Source organism: Cnephaeus nilssonii (assembly GCF_951640355.1).
Source record: "Cnephaeus nilssonii genome assembly, chromosome: 2".
Classification (NCBI taxonomy): Eukaryota; Metazoa; Chordata; class Mammalia; order Chiroptera; family Vespertilionidae; genus Cnephaeus; species Cnephaeus nilssonii.
The window spans coordinates 44987198-45010866 of record NC_137073.1 but is presented as its reverse complement, the minus strand read 5'-3'; the positions used below and the strand labels follow the sequence as shown (position 1 = coordinate 45010866).

General features: G+C 39.9%; 1 protein-coding gene and 1 pseudogene across 4 annotated transcripts in view; one reads left to right on the top strand and one right to left on the bottom strand.

Annotated features, from left to right (window-relative positions):
• DTWD2 (DTW domain containing 2) overlaps window positions 1-23669 on the bottom strand; it is a 93033-nt gene that overhangs the window by 45887 nt on the left and 23477 nt on the right. For all 3 annotated transcript variants that reach the window (XM_079760084.1, XM_079760082.1, XM_079760083.1), the window contains exons 2-4: window positions 14365-14455; window positions 3979-4073; window positions 954-1146 (exon numbers count right to left, since the gene is read on the bottom strand). In XM_079760084.1, the coding sequence (XP_079616210.1) occupies window positions 954-1146; window positions 3979-4073; window positions 14365-14455 (379 nt within the window). The remainder of the gene's footprint in view (window positions 1-953; window positions 1147-3978; window positions 4074-14364; window positions 14456-23669) is intronic.
• On the top strand, window positions 5353-6229 carry LOC307092722 (large ribosomal subunit protein uL18-like; annotated as a pseudogene). The gene has a single exon. The product of its transcript is annotated as a large ribosomal subunit protein uL18-like (transcript).

The following is a 23669-nucleotide window of genomic DNA, read 5'->3' as shown; positions in this document are numbered from 1 at the left end:
CCCCCGCCTCTCAACGGCTGGATTGGCGGCCGCTGAGGGGGGCTGCCTCGGACACCCTGGACACCCAGCTCCGCTGCCATCGGAGGCGGGGAGCCGGTTGTCCGCACCCGGATCCCCTGCCGTGCTCCCCTTTGTCAGCGCCTCAAGCCCCAGCAGCAGCGGCAGCGGCTGGGGATGAGCTGGGGATCCCAACAGCCTGGCAGCTCAGTGGCGGCGGCGGAGGCAGCATTGGGCCTGGGGACTGGCGAACAGGCAGAAGATGGCCCTGATCGCAGGAGGCTAGGCCTAGGGACCCTACCCGCACGATTGAATCGTGCGCTGGGCCTCTAGTACTGACAATAAAAGTACAAAAAACATATAAATAATAATTCAATGTCATAAAATAAAACATAAGCTTCAGCAATATGTAAAAAAGATTACATAATATGACCAAGTAGAGTTCATTCCTGAAACACGACAATGGTTCAATAGTAGGATATGTATCATCATCATTAATTACATCAACAAATTGAAGGAAAAATCATATGCTTATAATAAATACAAAAAAGTCTTTCATAAAAATTCAGTCATTCCTAATAAGAACACAGTAACTTAGGTACCAAATGAAAGTATTTAAACATAATAATTCTTAATAAAAACATTAATACATACAGAAATAATCCTTAGACTTCTCTAATTAAATGTCTGAGAAACGCTTAATATAGCAAAATGCCTAAACTATGATAGTTAGGCAGTGAGAATTGAGAAAGAAGGACAAATTTGAAATTTTCTACACATATATCTCAAACCTATGCCCCTCCACACACACAACACACACACACACACACACATAGAAGCATGCACATATTTATGTATACATTCACCTATACAAAAACCATAAAATTATATGTATCCCCTTACAAATAACATATATAACATACATAATAAAACATTTGTCCTTATTTTATGTTTACCTGTTTGGGCAGTCGGAACAAGGAATTCTTATAGAAAATGTCCTTAGCCTGGCTCCATGTACCATCGATGATGATGATTGTGGAAGGATAAGTAGGAGAATCTAATATAAACTCTTCCAAATTAGCAGCTTCAGCACCTGGATATAATATTAATGTACCAGACTTCCGACAAACAGTTGAAAGTTCAGGATCTCTAAAAAAAATGTTTTTTAATCTTTATTACCTTGTGGGGTAACAAAAAGTTTTATTATTCTTATTAAACTTAATTCCAAAATATATATCAAAGCATTTTGGGACTGAAGATGTATAATAAGATAGCCTCCATCTACTCTACAGGAAACAAAACAAGCTTGAGGGGAAAGGAGACAAATTAAAGAGTCAATTAAAGACAATAAATGGCATCTTCTTCAAGCCAGTAAAAGGCATCTACAAAAATGTATGGCCAATTTCATATTTGACAATATTCTTTGAGATTGGGATCAAGGTAAAGATGTTGGCTTTCACCACTCCTAATAATGTTGTATTGAAGGTCCCAATTATTGCAATAAGGAAAGAAAAAAAAAGGCATAAAAAATTTGAAAGGGGTATAAACAACCTTATTTGCATATGCTAATGCAACTTACACAGAAAGTCCTAGAGAATCTACAAAACAATTTCTACAACTAACAAATGAACTTACAAAGTCACTGGATATAGGGTTGATACGCAAAACCCAATTGTTTAAAAAAAACACACAAAAGAAACCCCAAAAGTTTTCTTATATAATAGAGGCAAAAAGTTAAAAATACGTATTTTTAACTTCCATTTATAAAGGATACCAAATTAATGCCTCATAATCATTCCCCTATGCTTATATCACATACTCTAGGAAAAGTTTAAATTAATATTACCAGAGTAATATTAAATCAATAATCTTAATGAGCTTTAAAATCCATCAGTGAATAATAATTTACTGAGTAAGCACTATATTAGGCACCATGGAAAAAACTGAACTACTTAATATAATGGGCTCAAAATGGGATAAGCTATTTGTGAAAGTGTCAAGATTCTCATCCCCAGCACATTCATAGAGGGGGTTATATAGCCAAAATGTCAAAGATGGCCCAAGTAGTTTCTATTTCTACCACCATAGGTGCTCATCACTTTTGCAATAAAATAACCTAGATCCAAGCTGAGAGATTATGTAGGACCCTATTCCACCTATATATCCACCCAAGAATTATAGAGGAACTATCATAAAGAACCACTGTGTGAAAGAAGTGTCACAGTGTAAATGATGTTGCTGCTCCCCATGTGATAAGCTCTGGATCTTGCTTCCCTTCCCAGCAAAACGGCAAAATTCCCAATAGCAGCACCACGCACAGAGCAAATTTCTCTTCTGTGTGCAAGGCTATGCAAAAAATACAATAACTTCTATATGAGAAAAGTGTGCCTAACCAACAGTTTCAGAGAAAAGAAAAATATTATTATATAAAGTTCTATTATGATGTTATTTTCATTAAATGAAGCTAAATTATAAAGGAAGCTAAAATAATAAAGGAAAAAGCTTGGCCAATTCCCTGGGCTTCATGCTAGCACAAGTCTTACTTAGCATTTTTCTAAGTGACCTGAAAATGAAATCTCCATATTTTCATGAGAAATTAAATTTTCCACCAAAAGATATATTTAATTGTGTAGACAGGATCAAAGTAATTTGAAGGCTTTGTGAATGGGCAGAAAAGCAACACAGATGATTCAAAGGTATAAAAAGACTTGTAGAAAATTTAAATATACTGTATATAGCATATCCTACCTAATAATAGACAAATATGCAAATTGACCGCACCTTTGCTATGCCCAAGCCACGCCCACCAGCCAAGCCATGCCCACCAACCAATCAGGACGAGTATGCAAATTAACCCAACAAAGATGGTGGCTAATTTGCATATCAACACAGCGTAGAAAGAAGCCAAGAGCTGCAGAAGGGAGCAAAGCTGCGGAGAAGCAAGCAAGCCGGGGGGGGGGGGGGGAGGAGAAGGAAGGAGCGGAGGCGGGTCCGGGGGAGAAGGGAAAAGGAGGCGGGCTGGCGGAGAAGGCGGGCCGGAGGACAAGGGAGGAGAGCAGGCAGGGTGGGGTAGAGTGCAGCAGGAAACCCTATTGCAGGATTTTTCCTGCAACGGGAACGCTAGTAACATATATTTATAATGGTTTATGTAATACAAAGTAAAATAAGATCCAAGAACATTATAGATCTGTTAATAAGATATCAACTAATGGTAGCTGCACATAAAAATATTGGGCCCATCAAAAAGAACATTTTTTAAAAAATTTTTTTTTAATTTCAGAGAGGAAGGGAGAGGGATAAAGAGATAGAAAACATCAATGAGAGAGAAACATCATCGATCAGCTATCTCCTGCACACCCTCTACTGGGGACTGAGCCCTCAACCCAAGCATGTGCCCTGACCAGGAATTGAACCATGATACCCTGGTTCATAGGTCGATGCTCAATCACTGAGCAATATCTGCCAGGCAAAAAATAACAGTTTAAATATGACAGGAGATTGTGTTTTATACTTAAAAAAAATAGATGATGTGCCTATAACTAGGATACTAAATATAGTTCTAGTCACTGTATGTTAGAAAAGCCTTAATGAGCTAGAAATGGATAAATATGTGTTTACTTATATAAATGTATCTCATATATAATGTAAAAAAATAAAAATATGGAACTAAATACAACTACCTTACCATCTAAACAAAAATGAAATAAACAGTAAATATATGTCTTTTGGCTCAATATATATTAGTATGCAATTTGGATAATGCTATCATTCCTTTGTTTATTCCACTTTGGTCTGTTTTAGGGAAGTGTTTTTGTTTATGTTTTGCTTTATCTTGTATTATTTTGAGAGAAAAGGCAGAATTTAAATTTTTTTACCACTTCCAATGTACCACATTCTGGGTCTAAAGGGTAAGTTTAAAGAAATCATTCTTAAAGATCTATGGAGAAAAATCATTTTAAGTTGCCCTAAAAGTTAATTTACCTTTCTTCACTAAAACGACGACCAATCTTGACTTTACACTTGTCCTGGGGGAGGCATGCTGCTAGTAGAGGAACTGTCCGCAACACTTTGCTTTCCTTTAATTAAAAAATTAATTAAACTGTAGATTTTTACTTAGACAAACACACTTTTAAAACTTTATAATGAACATTTGATTCATAACATTATACAGAATTTTCACAAGTCTTTTACTGCAGACCACAGTTTAATAAAAAGAACTACCATTTTTCTGTTTTATCAGTAGAAAATCTACTACAAGTATACATTTTTATTCTACTTGGGTATATTTAAAGGTTTATTGATCAAAACAAGATAATATTAAATCATAGTTAAAATTATGAAAAATATAAATTTGTGTTTAACTAAATTGAATAATTTATTCTGACAAACTTTTTATTCCATTAGTAATTACCTAAAGATAACTGCCTATGCTCAGAAAGCAAGGAAGATTTCAAAAAACAAAACCATGGAGGATATCAATGACACATAGAAGCCAATCTTAAGAGCTCCCAATGGTCAAAATGAAACAGTATGAGCAAAATAAGTTAACATAGTATTTTCATTATAACCCAAAGTATAAAATAAGAGTCGAGATTTATATAAGTAAATAAATGGGAGAAAAGAAACAGGAGAATTCCAACTAATAATGTAAATACTTGTCACTGCAGGAGGTGGACCTTAATCTCTCCCTCCCACTTGAGTATGGGCTGAATTTATGGCCTTATTTCCGAAGAATAATGAGTATAGAAATGGAAGAAAAATATCTTTTAAAGTGGAAAAATCTGGTGACCATATTTGTAAATCCCATTAACTATCACAAGTGGTTTTTTTAATGTTCTAGCATCTCACACTAAAAAACCATTCTTGTTGTCACAGGAATTCTATCCTTAATCCCAGTAGAGCCAGGTGATTAGCTGTTCTGCATTAGCCTGCATTTATCTTGGTGATTTTGATCTATAGTGCTCAGTCATTCTCTGGCTCCTCGGGTCCAACTGGGACTGTCATGTTTGATCGAATATATAACAGAGCCCCTCTCTAATCAGTGTACCTACATACAACCCAATATTATCTTTATCAATTTACATAATCCTGCTTATATAAATTCTTGCAGTGAATAATTTGATTATTTTTGTGTATGTGAAATAATGAAATATTATTTATTTTACTTTGGGGATATCATTTACCTAGCAAATTAATACACAAAACAGTAATGTTACATATGAATTTACTAAAATAATTAAAAATAAATAAATTTATAATTATTTGTTAACACAAATAAAAAGTATTGTATTTCCCCTCACCCCCACTAGAGCTATGCTGGACCAGAGCTGCAGACACAAGCCTCTCTTCCGCAGGATGGGGTTTGTTAAAGTTGTCAAAAATAAGGCCTACTTCAAGAGATACCAAGTAATATTTAGAAGATGATGAGAGAGTAAAACTGATTCCTGGAAATACTCTAGGATAAAAATAAATACAACACACCCAAATACAGGATGACAGTTCGGGTAACGAACAGACATCATTTGTCAGACTGCTTATGCCCATCTGTAAGAAGATATGATAGTTGTGTAGCTTATGCTCATAAACTCCCAAAGTATGGGGTGCAGGATGGCCTGACAAATTATGCTGCAGCACATTGTACAGGCCTGCTGCTGGCCCGCAGGCTTCCCAGAGGTTTTGCCTGGACAGGATCTGTGAGGGCTAAATGCAGGTGTCAGAGACGAATACAATGTGGAAAGCACTGATGGTAAACCTGGTGCCTTCTCCTGCTATTTGAGTGCAGGGCTTGCCAGAACTACTACTAGAAATGAAGTTTTTGGGTCCCTAAAGGGAGCTGTGGAAGGAGACTGGTCTAGCCCTCACAGTTCCAAATGATTCCCTGGTTATGATTCAGAAAGCACGGAATTCAATGCAGAAATACATCAGGAGCACATCATGGGTCAGAACATTGCAGAATATATGCATTACCTAATGGAAGAAGATGAAGATGCTTACAAGAAACAATTCTCTCAGTACATAAAAAAACAACATAACTCCAGACATGATGGAGGAGAAATATCAGAAAGTTCATGCTGCTATACGAGAGAAACCAGTCTATGAGAAGAAGCCTAAGAAAGAAGTTAAAAATAAGGGGTGGAACCGTCTCAAAATGTCTCTTGCCCAGAAGAAAGATCAGGTAGCTCAGAAGAAGGCAAGCTTCCTCAGAGCTCAGGAACGGGTTGCTGAGAGCTAATAAACCAAGTCATAATTTTCTATAAAGATTTTTCAGATACAGACAATAATATACTTATTGATTAAACAGCAAAACAAAAGTACTGTCGTAACAGTATTCACCATTCTTCACCACCACACACACACACACACACACACACACACACACACACACACACACATATACCCGTTAGGGACATTTTTATGTGTACTTTCTCTCCTGGGTTCCAGAATTATTAAAATAATAATGAATTATTATTGAAAAATAAATTTAGAGATGCTGAGAGTAGCTAAATTCATCTACCTAATAAAAGGTAGGAAAAGAAAATAGGAGATTAAGTATTTTCTGGGATTTTTTCAAGAGCATGTAGCAAGCTGGAGTTCTAAGGAAACATGAAAACAGCAATTTGGAGCAGTTAATAATATAAATGCAACTAAGAGGAGACAGGTGAGAGAGGGCATTTTAGGACATTTTACAGTGTTTCATACTGTTTTCTTACCTCTAGTCTAGACCATCACTAGGAGACTCTGACACACACTAAAATCACTTTTCAAACTTTTGACATATATGTCAAATTAAAAAGTGCCAAAAATTTATAATGTTCTCCAATTACTTCCCTATACCACTTCCAGAGGTAATCACTTTGTTTTAGTTATATCTTTTAGTATTGATCTCCATATTTCTAAATAATGCGTGTTTTGCTATGTTTTGCTTTGTCATATTAATAATTTATCAATTATCTACAAACTACCATTATCATCATAGTAGCTAACTTTAATGTACATAATTCAAAATGCATTTTATAAATATATTACTATTCACAATAAACCAGTAAAGAAGTATATCTTTTAACAAAAGACCATTTTACTAATGACAAATGTGAAAACAGGGAGGTTAATTAACTTGCCCAGGGTTACAGAGTTTATAGTTATGGATTTAAACTCAAACAATCTGGCTTCTGAGCCCTTACTCTTAACTACTTGCCCTTTATAACTACAGCATCTCATAACAAATGAGGATTCAGCTTTCTGACATCACCCCTTACCCTCACGTCTAATTTTTTTTTTAATCTTCACCCGAGGACATGTTTTGTTTTGTCTTGTGCTCTTAATTGATTTTAGGAAAAGGAAGGGAAAGAGAAAGAGAGAAACATTGATGCAAGAGAGAAACATCCATCGGCTACTTCCCATATGTGCCCTCCCATATGTGCCCCGACAGGGGATTGAACCTGCAACCTGAGTATGTGCCCTGACCAATAATCGAGCCTGCCACCTTTCGGTGTAAGGATGACACTTCAACCAACTGAGCCACACTTTCCAGAGTTTCTAATATTTTTAGTTAAGTCAATAAACAGTGTTTATATCATTATGGCTACATATCCATTGTTCACAAATGGCCAAGCAGTTTAACATTTCTTTCTTGTAAAGCTTTTTTGAGAGACTGTCTTGTTTTCATTCTTAAGTAATTTTCTACAATATATATACCTACTCTTTGAAATGCTCCATCATATCTCCTCCATATCATCCATGCCACTAAGTCTCCTTTTCCCAAAGCCACCTCCTAGCACGTATCCAAATGGTTTTCAATCACTTTTTAGAGGGAGTCATCAAATTGGTATATTCTTTTATTGAAAATAGTGTACTGAGATTGAGCACAAGCAGCTTAGTGTTATTGAGATAAATTAAGATTGGAAAATACCTCGGGCAATAAGGAAAACAATATGGATGTACTTATATACACATAAAATACATCTGGAGCACACAATTATGGACTGATTACCTAAATTGTGAATTAACAGTGAAAAGAAGAAAGGAAGGTAGGAAGAAGGGAGGAAAGGAGGGAGGATTTGAAAACATTAAAGTTGCCACAAATCAATGAAAACACCTACATTTTAAAAGCCATCTATGTCTGGAAGCACATAATGATAAAAAGATACCATACTGTGTATACTGTAAAATGATAATAGCATTCACCATCTAAAGTTAAGCTTTAGTCAAAAATGTTATGGCCAGTGAGCTATCATTTTATGTAAATTTGAGCTGCACACTGTTGTAAGTTTAAATGTAACAAAATAATGCTAGTGACCAAACTGTCACAGTCCTGAGCAAAATATGCTATTGCTAACACTGAAAAAAAAGGTTGCCCAATAAATGGAATATTTAACAATTTGTAATTAAAGAATAAATGTTTCATCATTTGGAAAAGAAAAAAGACAGATTAATATCTTTTATATCGTTGTTAAAGTCTTCAATTGGTATAGGCTTAGGAAATTTTTTAAAAAATTAGTCCTTCAAAAGCCTGGTTCAATCTATGTTGTCCTGAGTTCCTAAATGCTGTAACAGTTTACACTGAACCCATTCGTTAACTTACAATGACTAGTTTTGTTTTAATATAATTTTTGGTTGTCTAGTACCGCCTTCCCTTCCCTCTTTGTTACTACAGTTAATCAAGAGTTACAAAAAAAAAAGTTACAAACACATAAACATGCGTACACTTCCTAATATAGGAGAGTATTAATTAGAAACTCTTTTGTTTTGAAACATTGCAGAATATATGTATTACCTAATGGAATTACCTCTGAAACTCTTTTTGTTACATAAAATATACATATTTGTTCTATTCATTGAAAAACAAAAAAATTATTTTATACATTCATTTTGTGACACTAAAATGCAGAAAGTGGTCTCCAGTCAGGATGACAGAGTAGGTAAAGGCAGTACTCACCTCCTTTCACAACCACATCAAACTTACAACTACACTACAAAACAACTGACAAGAACCACCTGAAATCTAGCTGAACAGAAGTTCAATTACTAAGGATACACAGAAGAATCCACATTGAGACTAGTAGGAGGGGCAGACGCAACCATGTGTAGTGGTTAAATATCAAGAGGCATATCTCAGCTGCAGAGGTCCCCTTGAGGAGTGAGGGGTCCCAGCCCCATATCAGCCCCAGCCCAGGGTGCCATTGCCAGGAAGAGAAGTCCCTATAACTTCTGTCTGTGAAAAAAAGCAGAGATTGTAGCTGAGTGAGATGGGGAGCTACAGAAGTCTCAGATGTTCCTCTTAAAGCACCCTCATGGGAACTTACTGGCTAACAGATTCACCCTGAGCTCCAGTGCTGGGGCAGCATCTTGAAAGGTACCAGGGACATAGGAAAAGGAAATGAATTGTCTGAATTCAGGGTGAGGGCTGGAGGGGCAGCTTTCTCACAGACAGAAATGCTGCCAGAAGCCATTGTTCCTTTGTTGAGCCCTACACCCACTCAGCCTGCAGATGCAGGTGGGCACCATATCTGAATCTCCTAACATAGTTCACCCCATCTCATCCAACCTGTGGGCCCAACCAAACCTCTTCCAGTGGTTTTTCCATACAGACAGCCTCTCCTGGCTCATGCTGTAGACTTTCCTAAAATATTTCAAAGGTTCACAAACCCAAAACAAGCAGCATGTGGCCACCCAGCCTCAGTTCACAGCTTAGCCTCTCCCAGGCACCTCCAAACCCAACACAAGTGGTAACCATCTGCATATCATTTTGTATTTCATACCAGGTGGCCCTAGGCAGGGCACAGGCAGTAGCTAACCTTGGACCACATGTCCCAAGAAAGCCCAGAACCAACACACTCAGTGGCCAGTTTCAGACTACACCAGAGCACCATCACAAATGACACACACAAGTGGCAGACTCAGCAGGCACCAGAGCCTGGGTAAAGTGAATCCTGCTCTGTAGGGTCAGACCCTAAAGAACAGCTCCTCCACTATAGTTACAGCCAATCCTCACAGTCAATCAATCTGAGGATCAATCACTACCATTGACGTGCCAACAGCCATAAAGGCTCAATACAACAGAAGGGTACACACAACCCACACAAGGGACAAACCTAGAGCGCCTGGCTCAGGTAACCAGGGAGACTGTGCCACTGGGCTCCATGGGACATCTACTACATAAAGCCACTCTACCAAGACTGGAAGACATAGCAGCTGTAGCTAAAACCTAGAAACAAACACAGGGAGGCTGCCAAAAAGAGGAGACAAAGAAACATGTTCCAAGTGAAAGAACAGAACAAAACTCCAGAAAAGAAAAAAAAAACTAAACAAAATGAAGACAAACAATCTACCAAAGCAGAGTTTACAAAACTGGTTATAAAGATGCTCAATAATCTCAGTGAGAATTCAACAAAGACACAAGAACAAAAAAAATGGATAAAGAAAACATAAAAAAGAACCAATCATAAATGAAGAGTAACTGAAATGAAGAATAAATTATTGGGAATCAAAAATAGAATAAATGAAGCAAAGGATCAAATCAGCAATTTGGAAGATAAGCAGAAAACACCCAATCAGAAGAGCAAACAAACAAACAAACAAACCAATAATCCAAAAAAATAAGGATAGTTTAAGGGGTCTCTGGGACAACATCAAGCATACCAACATTAGCATCATAGGGGTACCAGAAGGAGAAGAGTGAGAGCAAGAAATTGAAAACCTATTGGAAGAGTTAATGACGAAAATCTTCCCTAACCTGGCAAAGAAAACAGACAGACAAGCCCAGGAAGTGCAGAGATTATCAAACAACATGAACCCAAAGAGGTCCACATCAAGACACATTCTAATTAAAATGCCAAAGGTAAAAGACAAAAAGAGGCTCTTAAAAGCAGCAAAACAAAAGCAGTTAGTTACCTACAAGAGATTTCCCATAAGACTATCAGCTGATTTCTCAACAGAAACTTTGCAGGCCAGAAGGGATTGGCAAGAAAAATAAAAGTGATAAAAAGCAAGAACCTACACCCAAGATTACTCTACCCAGCAAAGCTACCATTTAGAATCCAAGAACAGTTAAAGAGCTTCCCAGACAAGAAAAAGCTAAAGGAATTCATCACCACCAAACCAATATTACATGAAATGTTAAACCAGTGGTCGGCAAACTGCGGCTCGCGAGCCACATGCAGCTCTTTGGCCCCTTGAGTGTGGCTCTTCCACAAAATACCACGGCCTGGGCGAGTCTATTTTGAAGAAGTGGCGTTAGAAGAAGTTTAACCTTTTGCACTTGGATGTCGAGATTAAAATTACTCTGAATGTATCAATAATTTGAAATATAAAAAAATCCAAATAAATAAGTTTGTATGAAAAGAAACTCCAGTTTTTTATTCTACTGCCACGCTTTGTAAAATCTGGGGTATTTAAAAAATTAAATCCCGAGTAGAATAAAGGAATTGAAAAAAAAGCAAGCGAGTGCAAAGGGTTAAGTTTAAAATATTTGGCTCTCAAAAGAAATTTCAATCGTACTGCTGATATTTGGCTCTGTTGATTAATGAGTTTGCCGACCACTGTGTTAAACGGTCTTCTTTAAGAAGTAAAAATATACTTAAAATATCCTATATAATAAAAGTGTAATATGCAAATTGACCGAACGCTGAACAACGGAACGACCATCCAGACGACTATCTGGATGACCATCCGGGACCACACTATGACATCACTGGTGCCAGGCCAGCCAAGGCAGGTACGATGCGATTGGTTGGGGGCCCGGCCATCGTGGGGCCTCCCTCTGCGAGAAAAGCTCAGGTCCTGGGTGCCGGTGGCCGGAGGGAAGGAAGGCCTACTCTTGTATGAATTTCATGCATCGGGCCTCTAGTTGATAATAAAATGGCAATAACCACAACAATTACTTTAAATGTAAATGGATTAAATTCTTTAATCAAAGGCAATGGGCAGCTGAATGGATAAGAAAACAAAACCCCATATGGTGCCTCTAAGAGATTCACTTCAGATCAAATGACATACAAAGACTTAAAGTAAAGGGATGGAAAAAGATATTTCATGAAAATGGAAACAAACAAATAAAAAAAGCTGGGTAGCAATATTTATACCAGACAAATTAGACTTTAAAACAAAGACTAGCCCTGATCAGGTGGCTCAGTTGGTTGGAGTGTTGTACCATATACCAAAAAGGGTTGTAGGTTTTGCCAGAAGCTAATTCCAGCAGGTCATAAATGCAAGAAGTTCATCAAAAGGTTGGTGGACCTTGAGCCTTCAGCAAGGGCTGGAAAATACATATTATTGCCTGTTGGAAATGGCTAAGGGCATTTCCCCAAACCTGAAAAGGATGCATAAATGATTGCTTGCTGCCAGACAGCTGAGGACATTTTAATCTACATGTTATTGCCTCCTACTGGCCAAACACCTGAACAGCCGTAGGCAATTCCCCCAATCTGACAATGGATTCTGTATACCAAACCTTACCCTTTGATATGTATATCTACCTTGCTTTAGGACTATTTGTATTAATAAAAAGCAAGGGGTCCAGAGAGACAAGAGGACTTGGTTTCTTTAGCTAAGTCTCCTCTGGCCCCCAAAATGCCTTCAAATTTATGTTTCATCTCTAGACTCTTTAATAATTTACATGCAGCCCTTCTCCAGATTCCTGAACCCTTCTAGATGCTGGACAAGACCCCCGGCAGGGTTTGATCCCCAGTCAGGGCACATACAAGAGGCAACTGATCAATGTTTCTCTCTAACATTGATGTTTCTCTCTCTTTCTCTTTCCCCCTCCTCTCTCAAAAATTAATAAACATATAACCAGGTGAGGATAAATAAATTTTTTAAAAGGCTATATAATAAGAGACAAAGAAGGACCCAGAAATTCTACTTCTAGGTATTTATCTGAAAAAAAAAAAGCACTAAATTGAAAAGACATATACATCTATATGTTTATTGTGGCATTACTTACAACAGCCAAGATATGGAAGCAACCTAAATGTCCATCAATAGATGAATAGAAGAAGGAGATGTGGTTCATATACACAATGAATGGAATATGACTCAGCCATAAAAAAGGACTTCTTTCCCTGACTGGTTACTCAGTGGTTAGAGTAACAGCCCATGGACCAAAGGGTCAGGGGCTCAATACCCGGTAAAGGGCATATTGGTTGCAGGTTTGATCATACCCCAGGCATGTGGGAGGCAACCAATTATTATATCTCTCTCACTTCGATGTTTCTCTCTCTCTCCCTTTTTCTCTCCCTCTCTTTTGCTCCTTCCTCCCTTCCACTCTCTCTAAAAATCAACAGAAAAAATATCTTCGTGTGAGGGTTTAAAAAAAAAAAGAACATCTTGCCATCTGCAAAACACAGACGAACCTAGAGCAGGAGTAGGGAAGTCCAGCCGCAGGCTATATAAGGCCCGCAAAATCATTTGGTCTGGCCCTGCCAAGGCATTAAGGGTGAGCTAATTCAATGTTTGACCAAATATTTTTAAGTTGATAATTTTGTATGGCCCGCAAATGATATTATGAATATTCAAATGGAACTTGGCAGGAAAAAGGTTCCCCACCCCTGACCCAGAGGATATTGTGATGAGTGAAATTTCAGGCAGAGAAAAAAAAATGCCATATGATTTCACTTATATGTGGAATCTAAAAAACAAAATACACGAACAAACAAAACAAAAACAAATATAGATACAGAGAACATTTTGACGACTGCCAGATGGAGGGGGGTTAGGGAGATAGATGAAAAGGGGGAAGGGATTAAGAAGTACAAATTGGTAGTTACAAAATAGTCATGGGGATGTAAAGCATAGCATAGGGATTATGGCCAATAATATTGTAATAACTATGTATGGTGTCAGATGTTTACTAGGTTTATTGGGGTGATTACTTCATAAGTTAAATAAATGTCACTATATTGTATAAATGAAACTAATATAAAATTGTATGTCGACTTTAACTGAAAAATCAAAATTAAGAAATAAAAACAAAAAATAAAATAATATGCTGAGAGGTACTTCTATTTTAACAAGACATCAATGAATATAAGCTATGATCAAAATTTAAATAGCAATGATTTTCCTAACTCTTTACTCACAAAAATCTCATTTTTTCCTTCACACAATATTGTTGAAGTTCTAAATTTCTATACTATTCAATGACACAGTTTTTATGAAATAACATTATTTTCTCCATCTCCAAAGCATACAACATCATACTACCATATAATATATAAAAGAAACTATTTTTTCCCAAAGAGAAAGCATTTATCATCGATTTATTTCCAGAAATGCTAAGCAGCTGGGAAGAATGAATATGTTCATCTGTGTGTTTCCTCTTGTATATTAATATTCTATTTGAAATTGTGCATTTTATGAAGTCTTACTCACCTCTGCCGGATGCTGAATTATGTACAAGTAGGTAGAGATGTGCAGAGGATGCACTGGTAGAAATGGACATAAACACACTTTCTGAGGCCGGCTAAAGGGCATAAAGAAAAAGAAAGCCTGTAAATGTTTAAAATAAAATATGACAATAACCTAAAACTTGAACATAACCCAACTATTTTATTTTTTAATCCTCACTGGAGGATTTTTTTTTCATTGATTCTAGAGAGAGGGAGGGAAGGAAAGAGGGAAAGTGAGAGAGAGAGAGAGAAACATCAATGTGAGAGAGAAACACCCAACCAGGCATCAAACCCAAAACCTAGATATGTGCCCTGACTGGAAATCTAACCCATAACAACTTAAATATCTGTACACAGGATGAGGCTCCAACCACTGAGCAACACTGGCCAAGACTAAAGTTGCATTCTTTTAAAATGAAACACCAAGAATGAATTTAATCACTCAGACTTTACATATGAGAATTTGAAAAAAAGATTCTAGTAAATTCTTTACCATCTATATAGATCAAAGTTCCTCAAAAAAATCTTGTCTTAGATATCTGTAGTTGAACAATACTCATAAATCAGCAGCATAGTCTTTTTATTCATGAAGCAACACTTCTACTAACTTGCATTCCAAGTCAAGAACAGATCTCATATCAAAGAGAAACTTGGCAACTTTTCTATATCACCTGGAAGTTGGAGGGAACAATGTGATGATAAAGTATTAGAACAGAATTACCACCTAAAAGAGAGTTCTAATCAAATTTAGACATCAATCAACATAGAGAGCTTAATAAATGTGAGAAACCCAAACAGCAGCCACCAAATTATATTTGGCTAGAATTATATCCAAATATCATAGGCAGAGCGTCTGCCTATTTTCCCTTTTGTTGTTGTTTACTTTGTTTTTGTTTTTTTAGTCTTTACTACTGTCTCAGTAACACTTAAACTCATTACAAAATGCATAAGGAATAAAAAGGTACACTTCCAATCTGAGCCCTCTAACTTAGAGCGTTCTCTTCTCTAGGGGTAACCAATGACCAGTTACTAGTGTGTCCTTCCAAAGGAATTGTAGGAACATACATGGATATTTTACCATTAAACCCTACATTTGATATGTGTGTTTACCAGTATATCAGTGTATCATGGAAGTAAATTTTCACAACAGATCACTATTACAGGCAGGTGTTATATGACATAATAGTGTACAAGTGAATGTGATATTAAAGGGAATTCCAACAGCATACTCACTACTACAAAACTAACCACTATCAACTCCTTCAGTAATCTTGCTTATGCAGAGGTACAGCCTGAGGTAAGAAATGTTTATGCCAATAAACATAGAGTGTGAGTAAATTGGTTCAATTATATCTTCCATCTCTTTCGACAAGAAACTGTCAAACCTATGCTCCTGCAGAAGAAATTCTCTACATGATAATCTTAGGCAGAGGTATAAACATATTTTACAATTTATGACCCCACTCCCCTCTCCACCATCAAAACTAAAATGGATTATTAACCAAAGGAAAACCAATATACTTGCTTTCCAATGACATACAAAATGATTTGGTATGATTACTCTGCCCTACACTAGATTCTCTCCCAGGAATGTGAGATTTTAGGAATGGAGTCATTCTGTGGTCACAAGAAGAGTAAACAAAAGTAAACACAGAAAGGAACAGAGAATGATTGAATAAACTAGGTATAGTGACAAACATATCAAGGGCGACAATTAGAAAGAATTCTCCATTCAGGAGAATAAAAAATTATGCACATTTCACTTCTAAAACTTTAAGCTTCTGACTTAATTTATTATTTCTGTAATCCTCACCCAAGAATCTTATTGATTTTGGAGAGGAAGGGAGGTAGGGAGGGCACGGTGGGAAGGAAGGAAAGAGAGAGAGAGAAGCACCAATGTGAGAGAGAAACACCGATTAGTATGCTACCCAACCAGGGATGGAACCCACAACCTAGCAATATGACCTGATGGGAAATCAAACCCACAATCATTCAGTGAACAGGACAATGCTCCAACCAACTGAGCCACCCTGCCAGGGCTAAGTATCTAACTCTTTTATATGTAACTCTGTATATGACTGAAATGCACAGATGTCAGTAAAATAATTTTATAAAATGTAATTTCAGATCAGATGAAGCCATTTTAAAAATTCAGAATTTAATAACAATTTAAATATCTAAGAATACAAAAGAATGCTCCCCTCCCCCCCAAAAAATAAAAACAAAAACAAAAAGCACAACTGTCCTATGCAGGAAACATCCACATATCAACAGAGCCAAAGAAGTGCAAATTCCAATCAAGTAAACACGCTGGGAGGAAGCTGCAGATTTCTGTGAGAAGCAGAAAACTAGGTAAACATACCCTGAAAATAACATCTTTAGCTCATGATATATACAATGATTATAAAAGTCCTTAATATGACAGAATAGTGCAAAGACTGCCCTGATATTGGTAGCTCTGGGTTTCATGTCTGACCAAAAGCTCTGTTCAGAAGAGAGAAAAACAAAAACAAAAAACAACTCAGTTACTTGAGATGGTAATTTCCTTACTATTAGTCATTTTGAACTTTAGGAATATTTGGAATTAAGTAGTTTGGAGAGTTCCACTTCCAGGATGACAGGGAAAGTTGCTTCACAGACCCACTTGCCAAAAAAGCAAGCAAAAACTATTTTTAAAAACAACCATTTAAAGTCTAGAAATTGCCCTGAGGACATATTGGAATAAAGAAATATTATTCAAGAATATCTACTAAAATTTGGTATAGGAGAAACCAAACTCAAAAGGGTTCTAGTTGCCCACCACTACCAGAGATGAGGTTGAATCTTTGTGGTGCGTTTATTAATCAGATAGCTGGCAATCTGAGAGAGCAGCAGGTATCACACTCTGAAGAGACCGCTCTGACCCTTCATTTCAAACAAGCTCATAGAGGGTTAGTGGATGGGAAAAAATCTAAAGTTAGTGAGTTCCTACCCTAGGGTCTGCCTTCTTTCATTGTCCTTGCAGAGTAGCCCCTGGAAAGCTGTCTCCCTTCAGATAGATTCTGTCCTTGATCTGAGCTCCTGGCTGTCTTATCCCCAGGGTCTGTTCTTCTTATAATAAGTGCTCAGTTTCCCAGGGTCTGTAAGAAAATCTCTTCACAGTGAGTAGCTATTAAACAACTATGATTCTATTTCCATTTCATATCCCTCCCCTATCCCAGGGACAGTTTATAGCATCTGGGCCATAACCCATTTCCTACCTTGCCCCAGCTCAGGTTGGCAGAAGCTCCATTCCAAGAAGGTGTGGCCAAGAGAACAGAGCTCCCCCTCAGCTCTTAATCAAAGTTTACTGTATGTCACAGAAAAAGGCAGGTCATCGACTCCAAGTTACAGAGGCTAAATTCCAGGGGAGGGTGGCTAAGAGCACAGAGGCTGCCTTTCTCCTCCCAGTCTCCAGCTGTGAAACAGAAGCTTTACCACAGTGCAGCAGGCTGAGATTGCTGTGGCCCCACTCCCCTCACACCCCACTCCCCACTTTGCTCATCTGACACCTCAAGTAGCAAGCAGAGGCTACTGCCCAGCCCTGTGCCCAGAACAGTGGCTCAGAGAGTTTGCCCTGGAGGACAGGCAGAATATAAGAGCTCTGAAGTTCTCCCAAGAGTAACTAACTTTATTTGAAACAGTGTGAGGAAATTCAAGCCTAAGGGTACCTTAAAAACATTAACTCCTCTAAACTAAGAGCAACAAGCTAAGTCATAGGCCATCCAGCTCATCAGGGGAATAAAAAAGAAACAACAGGAAAAGAGATCGCTAAGAAGAGCACACCTGCAGTAGAACAAACCTCAAAGAGTAAGCACAAAAACTACCCCCTACCAGAATTTAATGTCAGACTGCTGAGCAATTTATGCCCTAGGGCAGTGGTCGGCAAACTGTGGCTCTCCAGCCACATGCGGCTCTTTGGCCCCTTGAGTGTGGCTCTTCCACAAAATACCACAGTCTGGGCGAGTCTATTTTGAAGAAGTGGTGTTAGAAGAAGTTTAAGTTTAAAAAATTTGGCTCTCAAAAGAAATTTCAATCATTGTACTGTTGATATTTGGCTCTGTTGACCAATGAGTTTGCCGACCACTGCCCGGACTACATCAAAATGCAGAACAGTCAGCTGGTAATTAGTGAAGTCTAATGGGCAGGATTAATAGCAAAAGAAGGCAGCTTTCCCAGAGAAAGATCTGGAAAAGAGACACTGAAAGAGAACCCTGGAATAGTGATTCGCACAATTCAGCTAATAAAACAAAAACCTCCAAATTGTACATTTTAAATGGATAAATATCATGGCATGTGAATCATCTATATATATAAAAAGCCAGTGTCCAGAGACCAGAACACCATGGCCCCTCGCCCATGCTGCCCCCACCCCCCAGGGAGCGGTTAGGGGTGCCCCTAGGCAACGTGATAGGTTGCGAGTTTGATGGGGGAAAGTCAAACAGGGGGGAAGGTCTTAAGGGTCTGCGTGTTGGGGTGGTCTGCCCGAGGTAGGTTTGGAGTGTGCTGGGGAAGGAAGAGGAAGATCCGATTGGAAAACGGCTCAGCACAGTACCTTTCTCATTGCGAACCAGGACGGGGCCAGCAGGGGACTGAATGGGCGGTTGTTTCATGAGTGCGCTTGGGACTGACGTGTTCATGGCAGCAGCAGTACTCCCAAAACTTCAATGATTCCAATGTCAAAGAACAGAAAAATCCTCTCCAACTAGAGGCCCTGGACGTTGCAATGCGACTGAAGGAAACACCACTTGAGGAGTTAGAAAAACTGGAAGTACGGGACCAAGGATTGTGGGATTGTGGAGGATGCCTGGGCGCCTACGACTAGAACGTGAGCCTGTTACTGCACATGTACATATTCAGCGCTATAGTCCTCAGTCTTGCAGTATTTGGACGTGACTTCTGGCGGGAAATTATTTGTTTGTTACCTTGGTTTGAAGTGGCGGACAAGAGCCACGAGTACGGCCAGCTCTACGAGGAGTACACACGCACCTCCTCCCAAGAACTGCAGATGAAGCGCACCACAATCGAAGCCTTCAATGAAACCAGCAAGATCTTTGAAGAGCAGGGCCAGACTCAAGAGAAGTGCAGCAAGGAGTACCTGGAGCGCTTCTGGTGTGAGGGCAATGAAAAAGAGATGCAGAGGATCCTGCTGAACTCAGAATGGCTCAAGTCTCGCATGGCTGAGATCCATGAGAGCCGCATGAAGCTGGAACAGGAGCTGCAGACACAGGCCTTGGACAACCGAGATAAGCACATGAATAGCCTGAAGCCAGACCTCATGCAGCTGCGCAAGATCCGAGACCAGTACCTGGTATGGCTCACCCAGAAAGGCGCCCGGCAGAAGAAAATCGATTGTTTGGGAATCAAAAATGAGCCTGAAGATCAGTATGCACTGATGGAGGATGAAGATGACCTCCCCCACCATGAGGAATAAACCTGGTATGTGGGCAAGATCAACCACACACAGGCTGAGGAAATGCTGAACGGCAAGCGGGATGGCTCTTCCTCATCTGTGAGAGCAACCAGCGGGGCTGCTACGGCTGCTCTGTGGTGGTGGACTGCGATACCAAGCACTGTGTCATCTACCGCACAGCTACTGGCTTGGGTTCCCTACAACCTGTACGGGTCTCTGAAGGAGCTGGTGCTGCATTACCAGCACACCTCCCTCATGCAACACAACAATGCACTTACCATCACACTGGCACATCCCGGCAAGCCGGGCCCCCCTTCCTCCCCGCCCCCCACAGCCAGCTGACTCATACAGAGCAGGACTCTGTCTGTCTGTCTCTCTTTGTGAATCTTTCTCTGTCTCAATCTCTCTTGCTTTCTCTGAGTCTCTCTCTTCCTGTCACTCTTTCTATCCCCATCTCTGTCCTCTCTGTCTCTCTTAGTCTCTGTACCGCTAAGTCTCTGTTAGAGGAACATACCTCCTCCACCCCATGCCCCCTTTGCCCATGGGTACTGCCCTCCCCTGGCTTTGGCTGCCCCCACCAGTTCCTACAGTTCTCCCAAACTCCCCCGGCCCCTGTATCCGCCATGTTTACAAAGGCCCCTGGGGTGCTCAGCCCCAGCCTGGTGCCCTGATTTTTAAGCCACAGACCTAAGGTCAGGGCAGGAAGAAAGCAGGAAGGAACTTCGCTGGGCCACTTCCAAGAACCTCAGCTGTGACATCTGGGGCCGGGCGGTCCCGCCCCACAGACCCAACTTCCCCTCCAAACCCTGAAGTGAAACCCGCACCGGTTACCCCCACATGGAGCTGCTGCCCAAAAGCCCTCCTCCCCCAAAAGCAAAATTATTAAAAATAACCTCAAGAGCTGAGCCCTATCTGACCCCAGGCTTCCCAGGAACCGAGGCTGCTGCAGGTCCTGCTGGGCCAGCCGAGATGCACTGCTGCCCACAGCACCTCCACTCGATGCAGTTTCAAGGCTTCTCCATGATCATGTTGGGTTCTGATTTTGTTTCCTTGACTGTAAACTCATTTTCTCCTCTTTTGGGACAAGAACCCTGGTTTTCTAATATATTTTATTGATTTTTTACAGAGAAGAAGGGAGAGGGATAGAGAGTTAGAAACATTGATGAGAGAGAAACATTGATCAGTTGCCTCCTGCACACCTTCTGCTGGGGATGTGCCCGCAACCAAGGTACATGCCCTTGACCGGAATTGAACCTGGGACCTTTCAGTCCACAGGCTGACGCTCTAAGCCACTGAGCCAAACCGGTTAGGGCAACCCCGGTTTTCTGTGCTGCCATGGACCCCCCTCCTGCCAGCCCAGCTAGGTTGGCAGGTGGGTTTTGTATGGTATGTTGATACTGATGTGGATGTAAAATATTGAACTCAAAAAAAAAAAAAAAAGAAAGTAAGAAAGGAAAATGGGATAGTGATGAATAAGAAACTTTGGGGACAGTGAAGGGCAGTTTGTCCAGACTATTGAGAGCTAAGAATTAGAGTTTAATTAGGATAGAAATCCTGCTGATAGCGCCTGATGCCTGAAATCTGAGCATTCTACTTTTAGGTTTTCCAATTCAAGTTTTTGGAGACTGCCTATTAAAACATTCCTGGTTGGAAAGTGTTTGTACAGAAGCCCATAAGTATTAAATATTTGCTGTGTTTACCATGCTTAGCTCTCTGTAAGGAATATGGAATAATGTTAAATGCCTCATGTTCTCAAGAAGCTTGACTTTTAAAATAAAAAATAAAGAAGAAATATAAATATTAAAAATAAAAAAAGAAGAAGCTTGAGTTTTAGGGGCGATCAGGCAGGCAGGTGAGTGGTTAGGAGCCAGCGGTCCCAGACTGCGAGAGGGATCTCCCAGATTGCGAGAGGGTGCAGGCCAGGTAGACGGACCCTCCACCCCCGTGCATGAATTTCGTGCACCGGGCCTTTAGTCTATATATATAAAAGCCAAGCAACTGAAACAATGGAATGACTAGAATGACTGATCACTATGACGTGCACTGCGGCAGCAAACCGGCACAATCAGGGCCCCGATAGCACCCCCCCAACCTCCTGCAGACCCTCCCCCTTGTTGGCCTGGTCCCCGATCAGGCTCCCCACTCCGACTTGGGGGATGGCCAGCCAGCCAACCTCCTGTGGCCCCTCCACCCAGCTGGCCCGGCCCCTTCCCCCAGCCAGCCCCCCACACCACAATCAGGGGCGGGGCTGAGCGGCCAATCTCCTGCACCCCTCCCAGGCTGGCTTCACCCTCAATCAGCCCCCTCATCCTGATCTGGGGCAGGGCTGGCCAACCTCCCATGTCCCCTCCCCCCCACCAGCCCGGCCCCAATGGGCCCCCATTGGGGGCGGGCCAGTAGGACCCCACCCATGCACGAATTTGTGCACTGGGCCTCTGATATCTTAATAAAGCTGTTATTTTAAAAAACAAAAAATGCAATGGAAAAAGAATATTAACACATTAAGCACCCAGTCAGTCACCGGTGACTGACATTATTCTTTCTGTCCGGAAGACAAAACAGGCTGGGCACTTAATGTGTTAAATGTACTTAGTAAGAAAGAGGCATTTTTATCACAATTTGGCATTATGTTATCTCAAGATGGGTTTCCTCCCTACATTGTAAGCTACATGAGAGCAAGAACTTGGTCTATTTTTTTCACTTTTATATCCCAGCCTCTAGCACAGTAAGCTATCATTAAATACATGCTGAATGCATGAAAGAATACCCGGATGCCTTTCTCCTCCTACATAATTTCTTCTCCTACCCCTTCATTTTCTTATCTATCAAATATTGATCTCTCCTTCACTTCTTCTCTAGTACTTACACAATTAGTTTCTATTATAAATGAAATTCAGAGACTCAGATCTTCCTTTGTTATAATTTGTGATCATTCTAGTAAGTGAGAGCATAAGAGGAAAAAATATTTACTGAACAAAATAGCCTATATAATAAAAGCCTAATATGCTAAGTGTCCGGTTGTCTGGTCAGCCGTTCACTAATCAAAGCGTAATATGCTAATGATGTGCTAAGGCCACTCAACCGCTCGTTATGATGTGCATTGACCACCAGGGGGCAGACAGTCAACTGGTCGACCACTCGCTATGACGTGCACTGACCAACAGGGGGCAGACGCTCTGACCAGGTTAGCTTGCTGCTGGGGTCCGGCCGATCAGAACTGAGCAAGACGGGCCAGACACGCCCTGGAGCCCTCCCGTGGTCCCTCCCCATCAGGGGGCAGACACAGTGAACTGAGCAGTAAGGAGCAGTGAGCAGGTGGGCGGTAAGGAGTGAGGGATCCTGGACTGTGAGAGGGTTCAGGCCAGACTGAGGGGACCCCCCCCATCTCCCCTGAGTGCACGGATTTCATGCACCAGGCCTCTAGTTTACTAATAAACAAACAGCTAAACACTTTATGTGTAGACACTGTAACTGTGATTTAGGTTAAAACTACTTGTTTTTGGCTTATGCTATGACATGCTCATAAAATATCATCACTTATTTATTTTAAAGCATGTCTCCTTTGTTAACCTAAGTCTTGTTACCTTTACCTCAAATTTAAAAAAACTATAGCTCTTTTGAACATTTTGCATTATAATTGATCAACTTTATATCTTAGCAAGTTACTTTACAATATGAATTTGTGCTTATTTGTTTATACTTTAACAGCAATTTTCCTCATACTTTTCTCCTCCACAATAGTCTGCATACACTGTGCTGGTGATTAGCTGTCCGAATGTTAAACCATCTCTTACCAAACTAGTGGATAAGTATATAGTAATTGCTCTCCTCATTCTAAAATCTTTTCCCAAAGAACA